This window comes from Scylla paramamosain, chromosome 4 (genome assembly GCF_035594125.1).
Source record: "Scylla paramamosain isolate STU-SP2022 chromosome 4, ASM3559412v1, whole genome shotgun sequence".
Taxonomy (NCBI): Eukaryota; Metazoa; Arthropoda; class Malacostraca; order Decapoda; family Portunidae; genus Scylla; species Scylla paramamosain.
The window spans coordinates 21962751-21978818 of NC_087154.1; the positions used below are offsets into that span (position 1 = coordinate 21962751).

Sequence of the window (16068 nt, forward strand, 5' to 3'; positions counted from 1 at the left end):
ACAGAAAGCCTCAAGAAGCTCAACAAACTCATAGCCAAGAACAACTCCAGTAGCAACATCAAGTTAGAAAGATTCATTGGCAAATATGATATGGGTTACTGCTATGGCAATGTTAAAACCTACAAACCCAAGCTATGACCTATAATCTCACAAATCCCCACACCGACCTACAAGATAGCAAAAAATTGTGCATCCTCCTAACACCCTACATACCAAGCACCTATTGCCTGCAATCAGCATCTGAGTTCATAACCATCCTCAAGAGCAACTCAACTAAGGAAGAATTGCATTGCTGGATGTTGAATCACTGTTCATGAATGTTCCTGTGGACTGCACCATCAACTACATCATCAACTGTGTATACCATAATGACTCCACCCTCAAGCTTGACATCCCCGAAGTAGTGCTACGTGAACTCCTTGAATGCTCAACTAAGGTAGCCCCATTCATCTGTCCCAAAGGCAACAAATACCTACAAATTAACTGTGTAGCCATAGGTTCTCCCTTAGGGGTACTGATGACAAATTTCTTCATGGGCTGTATAGAAGTGTTCAGCACCACTGAGAAATCAAGCATATACTGCTGTTATGTAGATGACATCTTCATAAAAACTACAAACAATGAAGAAGCTGAAAACCTCAGAATCCACCTACAAGAGGCCTCAGGCCTTACCTTCACTAAAGAGGTCAGTGAGAATGGGAGAATGCCTTTCTTTGATGTCCTCGTTAAACAGCAAGATACCACTTCAACACCGATGTCTACAACAAACCAACAAACCTTGGATATTGCCTGAGTGGAAGAAGTGAGTATTTAAAAAAATGCAAATGCTACAATTGGCTCATACATCAGAAGAGCACTCACACACTGCAGCACCTGGAAACAGGTACACCAAGAAATTGAATGTTCCACCCAAGTACTAGTGAACAACAGCTTCAATGAAACTGACTTAATTCACCAAACTAAGAAAATCATTGATAGTTGGCACAACAAAAATGAGAAAAAGGAAAAAGAAGATATTAAACTATAAAGCCACATTCTCAACAGCCTACAAAGAAGACAAAAGGGTCATGAGGCAGATAATCAAGTGCAACATCAAGCCCACAGACCAAGAAAAACACTGAAGCTCATTATCTACTACACCAGTAAGACCAGCACCTTACTACTGAAGAACAATCCCACTCAAGACAAAGAGCCTCTTCAAATGTCACATGCCATATATAGGTTCTCTTGCAATCAAGGAGACTGCGAAGTCCTTCCCTCAACCTACATAGGCATGACAATGATGAAGCTTTCCTGCTGACTATCTTTACACCTCACATCTGGATCCCCCTCATAGAAAAACATGGTATCAAGATCACAAGAATATCCTAGAAGAAAAACTCACATCCCCACAACGTGCAGTGATGAAAGACGCCTCCCCATCCTAGAAGCACCGTACATGAAAGAGAATAATCCTGCGCTAAATTTACAAGCCTAAGATCTTAAAGCCCTCCTAAATTTCTGCTCAAACCAAGCCTTGAGGACACCACAGCATCCACCAACTGATGTCTCCAACAACCAATCAGAAGTGTGATCTGTGTTGGCACCTATTATGTTTTAAATATATGTAAATGATATAACAGAGGATCTAAATAATTATGTAACCCTTTATGCTGATGATACAAAAATAATGAAAATAATAAAGCATGAAAATGACTTCAAGGAGTTATAAAAGGATATTGACAAGGTAAATGCATGGAGCCAAGGTTTAGAATTTAGTGCCAGAAAATGCCATGCATTGGAAATAGGAAAAAGTAAAATGAGACCTTCATGGAATTATAAAATGGGAGAAATAGTAATGAAAACTAATGAAGAAAAATATTTGGGAGTAATGATCCAGGACACACTATCACCTGAAAAGCACATAAATGGAATATTTTGCACTACATGGAGCTTGTTAACAAACATTAGGGTGGTGTTTAACTATTTAGACAAAGAAATAATGAAGAAAATTATAACAAGCATGATACAACCTAAATTGGAATACACAGCAGTAGTTTGGGCTTCACATAGCAAAAAAGATATATGGAAACTGGAAAGAATACAGAGGATAGTGATAAAGATGGTACCAGAATTGAAAGACTTAAGCTATGAGGAAAGACTTTAAGAGATGGGATTACCAACACTACAAGAGAGAAGAGAATAAGGAGACCTGATAACAATGTACAAATTAGTAAACAACATAGAAAGAAAAGACAAGTGACTTGGCACCACAGATGGAGGAGGGAGAGAGACAGACAAGGGGACATGGGAAGAAAATAAAGAAGAGTGGATGTTTGAGTGACATCAAGAAATACAGCTTCCCATATTGAACTATTGTAATCTGGGATGATTTGAAGGAAGAGGTGGTAGTGGCAAACAGTGTACACATGTTTAAATAGAAACTGGATAAATATGGTTATGGAGACAAGACAAAATGAGTTGTGGCTTGTTCCCAGTACAATACAAGTAGGTACACACACACACACCATGCATAACCTGGAGTTCAGGGAGAGTGGTGGTGAGAAGTCAACATTCCCTTGGGTCCATGGATTAGTTCTTGGAGAGGGAGGGAAAGACAAAAACTACAAGCTGCTGCCCTGCCATTAGAATTTTAACAAAGTCATAGATATCAGGACTTTTACTCCTTATTTCTATGAAATTTTCTGAGAGAGAGAGAGAGAGAGAGAGAGAGGAGGGGGGAATATGAAAAATGTAAAAGGAGGAGGGAGGAGGATGAGGTTAATATTTCACAATGATATTTACATACTAAAATCCTTAGTTGACATGTTGCTTCAGCAAAAAATAAGGGCAGGAAGGCCGCTTCATCAAGTATGGAGCTTTTTGTACAATTGATGCCATTTTATTGTTTTCATGCATATTATCACATCAAAATGCTTTTGCAACAACTTCCAGATTATAATGAAGCAGTGTTTCTAAAGAATATATTTTCTTGAACACAGGGTAGACTTCATGACATGAAGGTGAAGGAGATACTGCTGTTTATATACAAGAGTATTGGATGGCATAGAGGTGCTTCCCTGCTGTTGACCTACACCCTGCAGCTCACTGGAAATTATTATGTGGAAGATATAGAAGCACAAGGCAACAGCTATAGTTCGAAGTAATCATGTGTTTTCCAGTGAAGAAAGCTATCCATTCGAAGTAACCATAGGTATGACAACTAAAAATGTTATTTTCAGCTACTTTTACAAGTGTCTTAGCCCATATTGAGGCTTTTGTTCCATATGCTGTTTCATATAGTGATAAGAATCTTTAGTTAGCAGACTGGCCTCATGGGAATCTTGGCTGAGCTCTCAGCCTCTGGTTACTTGGCTGAACTTATGGGTCAGAAGCAATTCAGTGTTGCTGCTGCCAGGCTGTTGTGGGTTGGTATTTATCCTTAGTCTTGTACACATTTCGTTTGTCAGGTTCTCCACTGATTTAAATCTAATACAAATTTTGTTAGGTATTCCACTGATTTACCACACTTCCTTGCATGAGTAACCAATTGGTGAAACAGCTGAATTTTATATAGTGAAAATTAATTGACAAATCATTTACTAACTATCTATTTATCTCCCATGTCTTAAAAGCCCCATGAATTATACTATGAACTCAAGTGTCATTAAATTGAACTTAAAAACACAAGGCTCTTAACAACCAAAAAAAAAATCACAAGGCTCTTAAACTCCAGCCCTGTTGAAATAATTTTGGCATTGAAATATTCAACATGTTGATTTTTCTGTGATATAATTTCTTGTATTGCAGGTTTTTGAGGAATAAAGAAATCTAATTTTTAATCTTAGACAATGTATGAGGGATTTTTCACTCACTTGTTTCTTCTACTTCGTATACATGCATTCCTTTATTACCCAACCTGTTTTTCATACACTTAAATCTAATGCCTTACTTTGTGGGTGTGTGTGTGCATCTGGCAACATGGGCTGCTGCCTGTGTTGCTTGGCTACCATCTTGCATGTGGCCAATCCTTTACTGACATAAGGTATAAAAGAGGTGGGGAGGGTTTGAGTAGAAGAAATAGGTCTCAAAAAAAGATTCTTTAAGGATTAAAAATAAGATTTGTTTCACACAATACCTTTTCCTTCTGTTTAGTGGATCCTCACTTTAAATGGAGGAGGGATCATGCCCTAGCAATGAAGTATGAACTGGATGAGTGTCCATGATGAAGCGTCAATGGTGCCAACTTGAGGTCCTGACATTGTTTGAGGGATGCAGGAGTGGTTGTGTTTGGTAGTGCCTTCCAGAACTTCATACTGAATGGCCATGGTGAATTGAGTTCAAGGGAAAGTGTCACAAAATCCCAGAGGGGGGAGCAACTGTATCAATGACAAAGTGAAATTGTCATCTGCCACCACAAATTGATCTAGAGTAAATATGCCCCCCACTCTCCATTGGAAATCCTTCAGGTACTATTTGGCAGGCTGTGTACATGGAGATGATTGACTTGTTCCTCCACAGTAATAGGGAAGTTGTGATGCCCCATATGTTGTGTGCTCTCATCTTGAGCATGGGACAGGTGTCCCCTGGCAGAGACTCATGGGATGCCTTGATAGTCTCCCAGAAAAAAGAACAACAGAGCAGCCTTGGAGAGATTTTGTCTGATCTTGAACTGACAAGAAGCAGTGCCTAGGAGGAAGAAGCACCTTCTTTTCTTTATAGCTGCAGATGAAGAGCTTTATTGGGACAAAAAAGACATTCTTCATCCTCCAGGATGACGAAGTAGGAAAGGCTTTGCAGCTGAAACTCCCTAGCAATTGGGTTCAAGACTGTCTGTTTTTGTCTTGATTTTGGTGACAAACTTTGGCAAGTGAGCCAAAACTAAATCAGGGCCTAGCCAAGTTATGCTGCCAGAGAGGGCTTCATTGACTCTCCTAGCTGTCACAAGTGCCACCAAGAAGAGTCTTCTTTGTCTAGCTGTCACATGTGCCACCAAGAAGAGTCTTCTTTGTCAAGTCCTGTAGGGAGGCAAGGTGAAAGGATGGATGGGTAAGTGTTTTCAGAACCACATCCATGTTTCCTGAAAGTGTCCTATTGACTGCCCTGTAAATCTGCCCTGCTCAAGCCTTGATAATGTCATGGAGCATAGTGTCATCCGACAGATTGACCCGTGTATAAGCAAAGATATTATTCAACATTGCTTTATGGCCCGTGATGGCTGAAACTGATATATTGCACCACCAGTGGAAGTATAGGAGAATCTACATCTGTCTACACTACTGATGGTACCTATTCCACTTGTATTGGTAGTTTACAGTATTGGAATACTGTCTAGCCTTCACCAGGAACTGGACAGCTCAACCTGAAAAGCCCCTGTGACAGAGGAGGTGCTTGATGCTCTTCACACAGTTAGAAAAAGCGCATGGAGAGCCCGAAGAAAATGGTGGATATGTAACTGACACAGAAGGTCCCACTGTGGTGAAACATGGCATGGAGTGTCAACTGTTGCTCGAGTTAAATCTGGGAATCACTCTTACTTTACTGATCAGTAGAAAAGGTGGAGAGGCATACAAGTCTTGCTGGTCCCAGTTGTATAAGACAGCATATCACTATTGCCATGTGATCTTGGAAGATGGCCTATCCTGAAGTCTGATGGCAAAAAGGTCCACTAGTGGACAACTTCACACCTTTCAAAGTGCATTGCACACTTCCTAGTGCAGGGTCCATTCCCTAGAGATCACCTGACTCTAATAGCTAAGGCAGTCTGTCAGGGTGTTGGAGGAGCCCCTGACAAACTGGATGAGAGACTTCACAAAGTTTCTCTTTGCCCATCCCAGTGTTTCCTGTGCCTCCAAGTTGAGTAGAGAGAACTGGGTTCCTTCCTCCTTGGCTAGGTACAACAGCGCCATCACATTGTCTCATAAGATGGGAATATGAAGGATGTTCAGTGAGTTCTCAACCTAACCAAAAAGGAGCAAAAATAGAGCAAAGGTTCACTGAAATTACTTTTTTTAATTTTTCAGTGTAATTGCCATGATGCACTTCTCCAGTCTTGTCTTCAACTGTGAAAATCTGTCCCTGAAGAACAGTGGATTGAATCCCTCTAAAAACCCTTGGTTTCCTTGTCATCAGCAAAAGAAATACTCTGCAGCTGCTGCTTCATGTGTGAGAAAAGATGAAAGTCAGAGGGTGCCAGATCAGGGAAATATCAGGGATGGGACAACAATTCAAAGCTGCAGGACACCATTTTGTTCTTAGCCACAATGCTCTTGTGTGCATTGTCCTGCAAAAGAACACCACCTCAGGTCACTTTCCCACAGCATTTCTCAAGCAGAGCTTCCCACAGTTTCCCCAGTAGATCAGCATAGTATGGTCCATTAATAGTGCAACCACTATTTTCTCCATGACCTTCTGGGATGACTTTATGACCTTGAATTTTCATGGAGTTGGAGAGGAGGGATGCTTTCATTGCTTAGATTCAGCTTTGGTTTCCAGATGGAAGTGATGAACCCACATTCATCCTGGGCTACAGTTCTGGCCATGAGTCCCTCCAGATCTCTTCTCATGAGGGTCAACATTGTTGAAGTCATTATCAGGTTCCTCTTCTGTTCATGCATTAGCATCTTGGGACCCATCAGGCATTGTTGAAGTCATTATCAGGTTCCTCTTCTGCTCATGCATTAGCATCAAGCAGACTCGAAAACATTGAGGTTACTGTGCAACAGGTCCATTAATGATCCTAATTTAGAAGTAGTGTATTGCAGTGAGATTTGGTGATTATCCACGACCAAGCTCTCCACCATGACTACAGTTCCCTTGGTGACTGCAGTTGATGGACCACCACTTCAGGGATCATCTTCACACACAAGTCTTGGCCCTGCTCGAAGAAACCTCCCCAACATTTGACAGTGGAATGAGATAGGGCACTGCCCCTAGTACTATCCTCAATTTATGAATCAACTGTGGTGCTTTCCCTTGAATCATGCAAAACTTTATCATAGCCTGCTGCTCAACTTCACTCATTTTGCCGGAAGGTGCCATCCTCACTCATGAAAAGTTACTGTTGAACTGAACAAAAAAACATTGGGAGGATGCTAGCCCAAGCATTATTTGGAACATGTACAAATGTGTTCAGCTGCTACGGGCTCCTCTCCTTCTATGTTAGGCCAAAAACTCATTGAACACCAGAAAATATATTGATCTGTAACAAGGGTATCTTTATCCATTTAATACTACTAATGAATTACATATAGAAGAACAGGATAGATACAGAAAAAGGTTCTCTTGCCACCTGCCTTTTCCTCTAACAAAGGGATTCCCAATCTTTTTGCTTCTCTGTACCCATTGGACACATTTATAGGTTCCTGTGTATCCATAAATAAATTAATAATAAAGATGGAATTGTAATATTTTTATATTATTTTATTATGAAATTTGTATGTGTAGACTGGATAACAATCTTAATGGTGACAACATTAATAAACTAAACTCAAGTAATTTACAAAATATCTTGATCCATTACATACATACAGTAAAATCCCTCTTATCCGGCATCAATGGGACAGCCGACATGCCGGATACTTGAAGTTGCCGGATACTTAAATAGAAGTGAAATTATGTCCACAATCACCACCCTACACTCACGCATCTTACCATAACAAAGATCAGCTGATTGCTGTGCTGCGCGTCGCCACCCGCGCTGCCACCTCACACTCACCAACACGCATTGTGATTGTAATTGTGACTCCTTCTGATCTTTTCAAGCTGAACCACTCGTATAACACTTTGTCCATCATTTCACCACGATGATACTGCAGCATGTGACGATTTTCTGCTGCCTTTGGGGTGTTGGTGGCTTTCGTATAATCCTGCAACTTTTCGTTTGGGATTTAATGTCATAAATAGTTGATGAGCCCACACCATATTCCGCCATTAGTTGCTGTCTGCTTTCACCTCTCTCTAATCGTCGACAAATGTCTACCTTCTGCTTAACCCTTTCCTTCCGGCAATCGTATATATACGATTGCAAAAATGGGTCCGTAGCGACGGCAATCATACCCATAATCAAGAATTTTCGCGCCTCAATTTTGAGCTCCAAGCGCGGTTTCTCGAGTCAGATGGTGTGAGTGGAAGTGTCTGGCATGTTTCCACATGTAGTCTTGTCACTAGCTCTGGAAATTTAGCGGTAACTAAGCTATTTTCCCTTTCTCCGGGCGACACTTGGCAACCCCAGCGACCCGCCGGGTGGAAAGCACTCGCCGGGTGGAAAGCACCATGATAAATGCGAAGAGACATCCTGATAAGAGCGAAGGATCTCAGATCATAACTCACCATGGAGCAGGACAGAACATATGTATTTAGCAGTGCTTCTGAGTTTGAAGACAGTGACAGTGAATATTTAGAAGAAGAAACTGAAGAAAGCAAAGACATTAGTGAGGACTCGGAAAATGATTTACAGGATCCACCTGTTTTATCAGAACAGAGAGATGATACCTATCATTCTTTCATGTTAATTTTTTCATTATCTTCGATTTTAAAATAAAATGGTAGAAGGTAACTTGTCAGAGAGAGAGAGAGAGAGAGAGAGAGAGAGAGAGAGAGAGAGAGAGAGAGAGAGAGAGAGAGAGAGAGAGAGAGAATAATAATGTTATTTGCCTGAAACTTGATATGAAAAGGGATGAAATCTCTCTCTCTCTCTCTCTCTCTCTCTCTCTCTCTCTCTCTCTCTCTCTCTCTCTCTCTCTCTCATTGGAAGTGTACAATTTCCCCTCCAAGATGAGAGAGAGAGAGAGAGAGAGAGAGAGAGAGAGAGAGAGAGAGAGAGAGAGAGAGAGAGAGAGAGAGAGAGAGAGAGAGAGAGAGAGAGAGAGAGAGTGTGTGTGCGCGCGGTGTCATTGCTCTCCGGGCTGTTTCTGGATGACGGATCACACAGCAGGAGGAATCCTTGATAAGGCATAAACTGAACTTTCAGAGGTCACATCGAGCTACAAAGTACATTATTGTATTCAGAATAACAAAGAGAAAATAATTATTAGTATTCAAACAATTTTCTGACAATTTCTAGGTTTACCATTTTTAGCCGTCATACAAAACGGGAAAATAATTTAAGCGCCAGAAGGAAAGGGTTAAGTGTAAGCACAACACGCTTCCTCTTTTCTACAACTTTAGGCATGATGAAGGCATCAGGCGATAAACAGTGCACACGTGGGACTGAGTCACTGAGTAAACACAGTGCAGTGGGCTGTGGGTGGCGTGAAGCAGTGCGCTCTGGTGGCAAGGGGACAAAGTATGCCTCGTGCGGGAATTTTAATCGATTTTATGAGTACACATTGATTTTTTGTTGATTTTAAGGCTTGGGGAAAAATGTGCCGGATACTTGAAGCTTCCGGATACTCGAATGCCGGATGAGAGGGATTTTACTGTATTTTATAATTATTCGTAATGGTTATTATGTCCCATACCTCATCCTTTCAGGCTCAGTACAGATTGCAGCCATGGTTAATTCCATAATAGTGAAAACCAAATGGTATTCACCCTACTCTTGATATCATTTAGATGAAAGTTCTGTTTACTGAAATGAGGAAAAAAACACGATGTTGTGCAATCTGACTGCAGATCACAACACTACGTATTGCACAGCAGTGGTTTTTGCCTGAGACCCAATGTACCACCCCTGAAAAGTGCTAATGTACCACTGGGGGTACATGCACCCCAGGTTGGGAATCCCTGCTCTAACATGTTAGCAAGAAAACAATCGGAAGAGATCACCATGTACAGGTGGCTCCAAACTTGAAGCAGGTTTCCCATTTATATTTCTAATGAAAGTGACACCTGTCAATTTTTTTTTTCATGGCTGCAGTGATTGCCTTTGATGTGGATCTTTTAGGCCTGCCCTCTTTTTATCCCTCTCCACATCCTCCATTTATATCCAACCCCAGTTCTACTAGTCTTAAGGTCCTCCTGAATTTTATTGTAATCATCATACAGTGCTTTAGCACCTAATTTTGTGTCACATGAGTTTCTCTACTTTTGAAAGATTGTTCTAAATTATTTACATATACGAGTACAGTGGAACCTTGGTTTTCGAGATTAATTCATTACTGAATGCCATTCAGAATCTGAAATGTTAAAAAACCAAAACTATTTTCCCCATAGGAATCATTGTAAAGTAGATTAATCTGTTCTCAGACACCCGTCCATCGTGTCTTAGCGAGTAATGACTGATGCTCCCACTGCAAAGACGGCTGCCCCACAACATCTCCAGCTTAGAAAGCTTTTATTCAGAAAGGATGTATTGAATGAACTTAGTGACACAGAACTCATCAAAAGATATTGTTTAGACCATGCAGTCATTCTCTTTGTCACAGATCAAGTGAGGGAAACCTTACAGAGTGACACAGAAAGGAGCAACCCACAAACCTGCCAAAATGAAGGTGATCATAGCACTTAGACATCTTACTGCTGGGAAAAGCTACTGGGAAAATGCAGTTGTGCAGTAGTGATGGTGTTGTGGGTCATAGAGAGAGCCACAGGGGGCTTGGGATTACCCCTGAGCGCTGAACCTTGTTTGTTAGTTAACATTGAGGTTCTTCAGTGGGATCACATTTAGCTTATATCAAAGTTTGAATTACTGTCTTAACCTCTGTGTCTCTCCTCCAGATATATAAAAACAAAGGAAATATTCATAGAAACTATAAATTAGTAATAAATGCAGCTTTTGCTGCATCTTGTAGTATTTGAAATCAAGTAACTGTTTAAAAAAATGACAACCAAAACCATTATGAGTTAAAATTTTTGTTCAAAAACAGAGTTGTTTGAAAAGAGACATTTGGTAACTGAGGTTCCACTGTATTTTGAAGTGTTGGCAACAATACTAACCTCTGAGGCACACTACTAGTTACATTAAGCCAACTTGATGCTTCTCTATTTAAAATAATGCATTATTTACAGTCTGAAGATCAGTCCTTTACCTATGCACATAAACATTCCCACATTCTGTGTGATCACAATTTTGAGATCAACCACTGTCTTGCCCTGAAGAAGGTCACAATTTTGAGATCAACCACTGTCTTGCCCTGAAGAAGGTATTGTGAAATACTGGAGGTTCAGTTTTATCACTTGGAGCTCCTGGAGGTTAATGTGAAACATCCTCTGATGGTGACCACATGCCATTTGTAGACTTGTGTAGGACTGGTGTTCCCCAGTTGTCAGAAGAGGTGTCTATATGCAGGCAAAGGTCCAGGGATGCCACTTTACAGGGATTGGCTCAACCATAGATTGGTCGCATCCAATCATCATAGGTCTTAAAATGTCTGTGGGAGAGAAAGGGCATGAAGGGGCATTAGAGTCTAGCCACCCTAAATTCCTGTGACACCAACTCCTTAATCATATTCTGGAAAGTGGCATGAAGTCATCGGCTGGACAAACCAAAAAAAATGCAGAAAACTTAAAAAGAAAAAAAAAAAAAAAAAAAAATGGTGGGAAACTCACTCAACCAGGAGGTGAGGGAGACTGGATCCACAGGGTCAGTAACAACACTGGGTTACTTTCCTCTCTGTCAGAGTCACCCTGAAAAGTAATCTGTGTTTCTTCACCTAAGGCAACAGGAGACACAGGGAGAAAGTAGCCCAACATTGGCGTGTCCAAGCTTCCTTTTTCATGAGATCGGTAATCACGTTTATGCTACAAAAGCAGTTAGTGCTTGAAACCTTCAACCAGCTCATTATATCACTCTCTGCACTCAGCTCTCAACTGAACAACTATCCTCCTGGCAGGTTAGACATACACTATGAGGATCCTTGGAAATATTACCAATCCAGCCAGAGGTACAGCTGACAAGCCTTGTCCTCCTCATTTCCTGATTTAATGTGAGTGACCCCATGTTATGAAGAGGAAGACATAACCACCAAAATGCAAAGAACTGCTGGGTAACACTGTTTTCACCATTATTGTTAATAAAGGAATGAATATACCCAAGGTAGGGAGCAGTACTGCATGTGTTGCCAGATGCACAACAACCCATCAAATATGGATTGAATTTAAATGTAGGAAGGATGAGTTTGGTTATAAAGGAAAGCATGTATGCTAAGTAGAAGAAACAGGTATTGTGTAAAACAAAGGTTTTCTCAGCTAATGGTGTAGTAACTGTTAACAACAGAACTTAGAGGATTGCAATGATATGGGGCATTTCTAGATTCAGTTGAACACTATAGCCTCCAAACCTCTCAAAAGATGCAGTGTGTATGATCCATAAATAAAACTAGAAAGTAAAGTAAAACAAGAGATCTTATCAAAGTATCTGGATAAATTCAACATAATGGAATGTGTCACTCTTGCATTCCAAACCATATCCTCACTAGCATTCACTACCTCATCCTTAACTGTCCTTGTTATTTTCAGATGCCCAGTGATATTATTGCTATTAAGTGATATAATTGCTGTTTGAAGCAGTACAATCAAGAGAAACTCCATCAGCATCTGCCCTGTCAACTTTATTTTAACAATGTCATGATGATACTCCTTTTGGAAATAATGATGACACCTGTGGTAGATCTGCAATACTGGTGCTAGATTCTCCATCATCCCTCCAGGCACAAATGCCCTTGATGTAAAATTTTGCTTGCTAATAATTTCAGACTGTGTTTGCCTCATATGGGAGGCAAATTAAACAAAAAATTCTTCACATGAACCTAGACATCTGAATCATCTGGATGCTGGAAACTCAGCTCAACAGTAAATTGTCATGACCAACTATAGGTACCCCTTTGGGATAAATGTGTTTTGTATCTAAAGTGTAATCTGAATACATATTGTGAAGTATGAAACAAATTGGCTTATTACATGATGGTTTTGATTACCCAGTAGACACTAAACTGTACAGAATTATCAAGCATGTATTTTTCATATGGTAGACTCAATATTTTTAAACATCACTCACCACTCTGAATCACTGGTTTGCTAACCACAACATGGTAGGATACATCAGATGAACTGCTGAAGATTCCTGTACTGCTGCTGCACTCAGACTCACTTGTTGAAGGCTGGGCTTGAAGAATGATGAGATTTTTCTCTGCTTCAGGGTGTCATGTTGTTGCTTGATGATAACAGGTTAAGAGGGGACCTGATAAAAGTCTTTAAGTGGTATAAGGGTTATAACAAGGGGGATGTAAGCAAAATTCTTAGGATCAGCAACCAGGATAGAACAAGAAATAATGGGTTCAACCTTGAAAAATTTAGGTTTAAGAAAGAGATAGGAAGAAATTGGTTCTCAAATAGAGTGGTAGATGAGTGGAATAGACTCAGTAATCATGTTGTTAGTGCTAGGACATTAGGTAGCTCTAAGAGAAGATTAGATGAGTTTATGGATGGGGATGATAGGTGGAAATAGTTAGGTATATTTCATACAGGGACTGCCACGTGTAAGCCTGGTCGCTTCTTGCAGCTTCCCTTATTTCTTATGTTCTTATGTTAACAGACCAAAGATTGCATACAGCAGGGTAGGACTGGTCCAAGTCATCATAGTCCATCAGGCCTTGCATTATCATATCCAAAAAGAAATGAAACTTGCATGGCTTAATTTTTGGGGTTCAGTTGTCATTGTTGTTGTCATTGTGAGTCACTGAGAATGAAAGTGGTGCTGTTTGATAGTGGTGGTAGACAGCAGAAGCGCATTATGGGCTGAGTGGTTGAGTATGATTCGTGATTTAAACAGCATTTTTTTTACTTACCTTTGTGGTATGTGGGGCATGTGGTGTGCTGAGTAGTAGAGTTGGAATTATACTTGAATCAAAATATTGCTTGCCTTAACTTGGGAGCCAAGTTGTTGTGTCAAAAACTTTAATTAGAATATTTCCTGTCTTTTCTGACTTAACCAATATTCTGTGACCTTCTAGCCCTTATACAGTCTGCACCAAAAAAGATGACAAAATTTTCAGTTGGTGTCAGTGTCTGCACCATCCAACTAGTTTGATCCAGTTGCATGGGAGGGCAGAGCACTGATAATATCTGATGTGGCAACTCAAGACAGATGGTGGCCTTGGGCAGACTGAAACATTTAAAATGGTTTTAGTATAGATTTAGTAGTTGGATGATTAGATGTTTTTCATGTGTGCTTTCCAGAGTTGACTTCTGCAAGTTACTGTTAGATATCTTTCCATATCTCCCACCAGCAGCTACTAAAACACCTATTACTGGTGACAAAATAGTCTGTGGTTGCTGTGTTTTGAGGAAAAAAATATCCAAGAAACAATTAAGATTGCTGAAGTTTGAGAGAGAATTGTGTACTGGTGGGTCATGAGGTTCAAAGATGGTGACCACACCATCCATCAAAGAATGTAAAGCAAGGCCTGGATTTGGAAAGTTGCTCAGCAAGCCTTGAACGTAATGAAAAGATAAACACAAGTAGAACGTAAACCTCACCTAACAGGAAGGAAATTGAAAGAAAAGACCCCTGTGTTCTTGGTGGTGGGTCTTTGAAATTTTTAGGATGTTATGATCTCTGTTGCATCTCTGGAGCTCTTGACCCACCAATCCAAAGTTCTCTCTTTAACAACAGCAATTCTAATTGTTTCTTGTTTTTATTTCTCAGCACATGGCAACCACAGATACTATTTCATCACCAGTAATAGGCAGTTTAGTAGACATTGGTGGGCGATATGGAAAAAATATGTAACAATAACTTGTGGAAGTCAACTTGGGAAACCATGTACAAAAAACATCTTATCATCCAACTATCAAATCTATAATAAAACCATTAATTAATGTATGATTGTGCCCAAAGCCACTGTCTGTCTTGAGTTGTCATGTCAGATATCATACGTGCCCCTCTCTTCCAGGCAAATGGATCAAACTAGTTGGATGGTATGGACACTAACACCGACCAAGAATTTTGTCATCTTTTTGGCACTGACAGTCGAAGTTAATGCCTGATCAAATAATGAGTTAAAGAGGTTTTATTGTGTGTGTGTGTATATATATATATATATATATATATATATATATATATATATATATATATATATATATATATATATATATATATATATATATATATATATATAGTGGTAGCTTGGCATGCATCCTTAATCTGTACCAGGTCCTTGGAATTTTACCAAACAAATTTTTCCCATAAGAAATAAAGGGAAAATGATTAATCTGTTCCCATGAAAAAAAATCCTACTGTTATTGTCATATTATACAGTACATCGATGGGGTTGTATAAAATAGTTTAAACACTGCTTAATACTAAAATACATACCGTATTTAATGGCATATAAGATGTACGGGCATATAAGATGCACCCTGATTTCAGCAGGGCATATTCAGGAAAAAAAGTTTTTTTTATGCATTTAAGCATGTAATTTTAAAGCAAGCTAGAGGTACAGCTGAACAAAAAGCAAGCAATCAGAATAGTAAAAATATCCTACATGAATGTAGTAATAAAACGGAGGTAGTGGCCTATAGTCACGGAGGTGGGGCAACGAATACAGTCCAATTGCCAAGATGTCAACAACACACTTGGTGAATCACTGAGAAGGGCTGCTTTTTAATTTTTAACATTTACTTATATAATATTATGGTTGAAAAATATGATATGGCACCCTTGCCTATAATATGGTGGTTTAAATCTTCAGGGGTACAGGTGAAGGATATTTAAAAATTAAATCTATGGGAGGCCTCGCTTTTGCATGCAAGATTCAGGGTGATTTTTTAACCTATTTTTTATGAAAAAGGTGCATCTTATATGCTGTTAAATATGGTAAATACAAAAGCAATTAGATGAAATGAAAATTTAACCTCACTTTACCTTGCTGAGAAGAGTTGAGTGCCTATTAGAACACCACCTCTCCTCTACTAAACCTCATCTTTTCCTCACTGAAACAAAGGTGTCAGAGGCAACTGACAGTAGGCCTTTTTCTGTTCCCTCCTACTTTTTTTATCCTCATTTTCAATCCAAAGCTGATGTTGTGTCTATGTGCACAACGACATAACTGCTCTCGTGCCCACCCTCTTGAATCTTCTGAGTTTTCCACCATCTGGCTATGACTACACAGTCACTCTCAAACTAAATTTATCTTTGGTGTATACCTC

At 39.8% G+C, this 16068-nt stretch overlaps 1 protein-coding gene and 1 long non-coding RNA gene across 4 annotated transcripts in view; one reads left to right on the forward strand and one right to left on the reverse strand.

Moving 5' to 3' along the window:
* The window catches only part of LOC135099858 (uncharacterized), a 51402-nt gene extending 38584 nt beyond the window's left edge, over positions 1 to 12818 (forward strand). For 2 of the 3 annotated variants that reach the window (XR_010268402.1, XM_064002470.1), the window contains 2 exons: positions 2982 to 3193; positions 12379 to 12818. Coding sequence is in view for 2 of the 3 variants with exons in the window: in XM_064002470.1 (XP_063858540.1) it covers positions 2982 to 3146 (165 nt within the window). In the remaining variant the exon portion in view is untranslated. Of the gene's footprint in view, positions 1 to 2981; positions 3194 to 10346; positions 10486 to 12378 lie in introns of those variants that run through there. The other variant, XM_064002471.1, reaches the window with a different exon arrangement.
* On the reverse strand, positions 10973 to 14927 carry LOC135099860 (uncharacterized). The gene is made up of 3 exons (XR_010268404.1): positions 12917 to 14927; positions 11470 to 11547; positions 10973 to 11291 (listed from the first exon to the last, which is right to left on the reverse strand). It is a non-coding gene; the product is annotated as an uncharacterized LOC135099860 (long non-coding RNA).
* Between the last annotated feature and the right edge of the window lie 1141 nt (positions 14928 to 16068).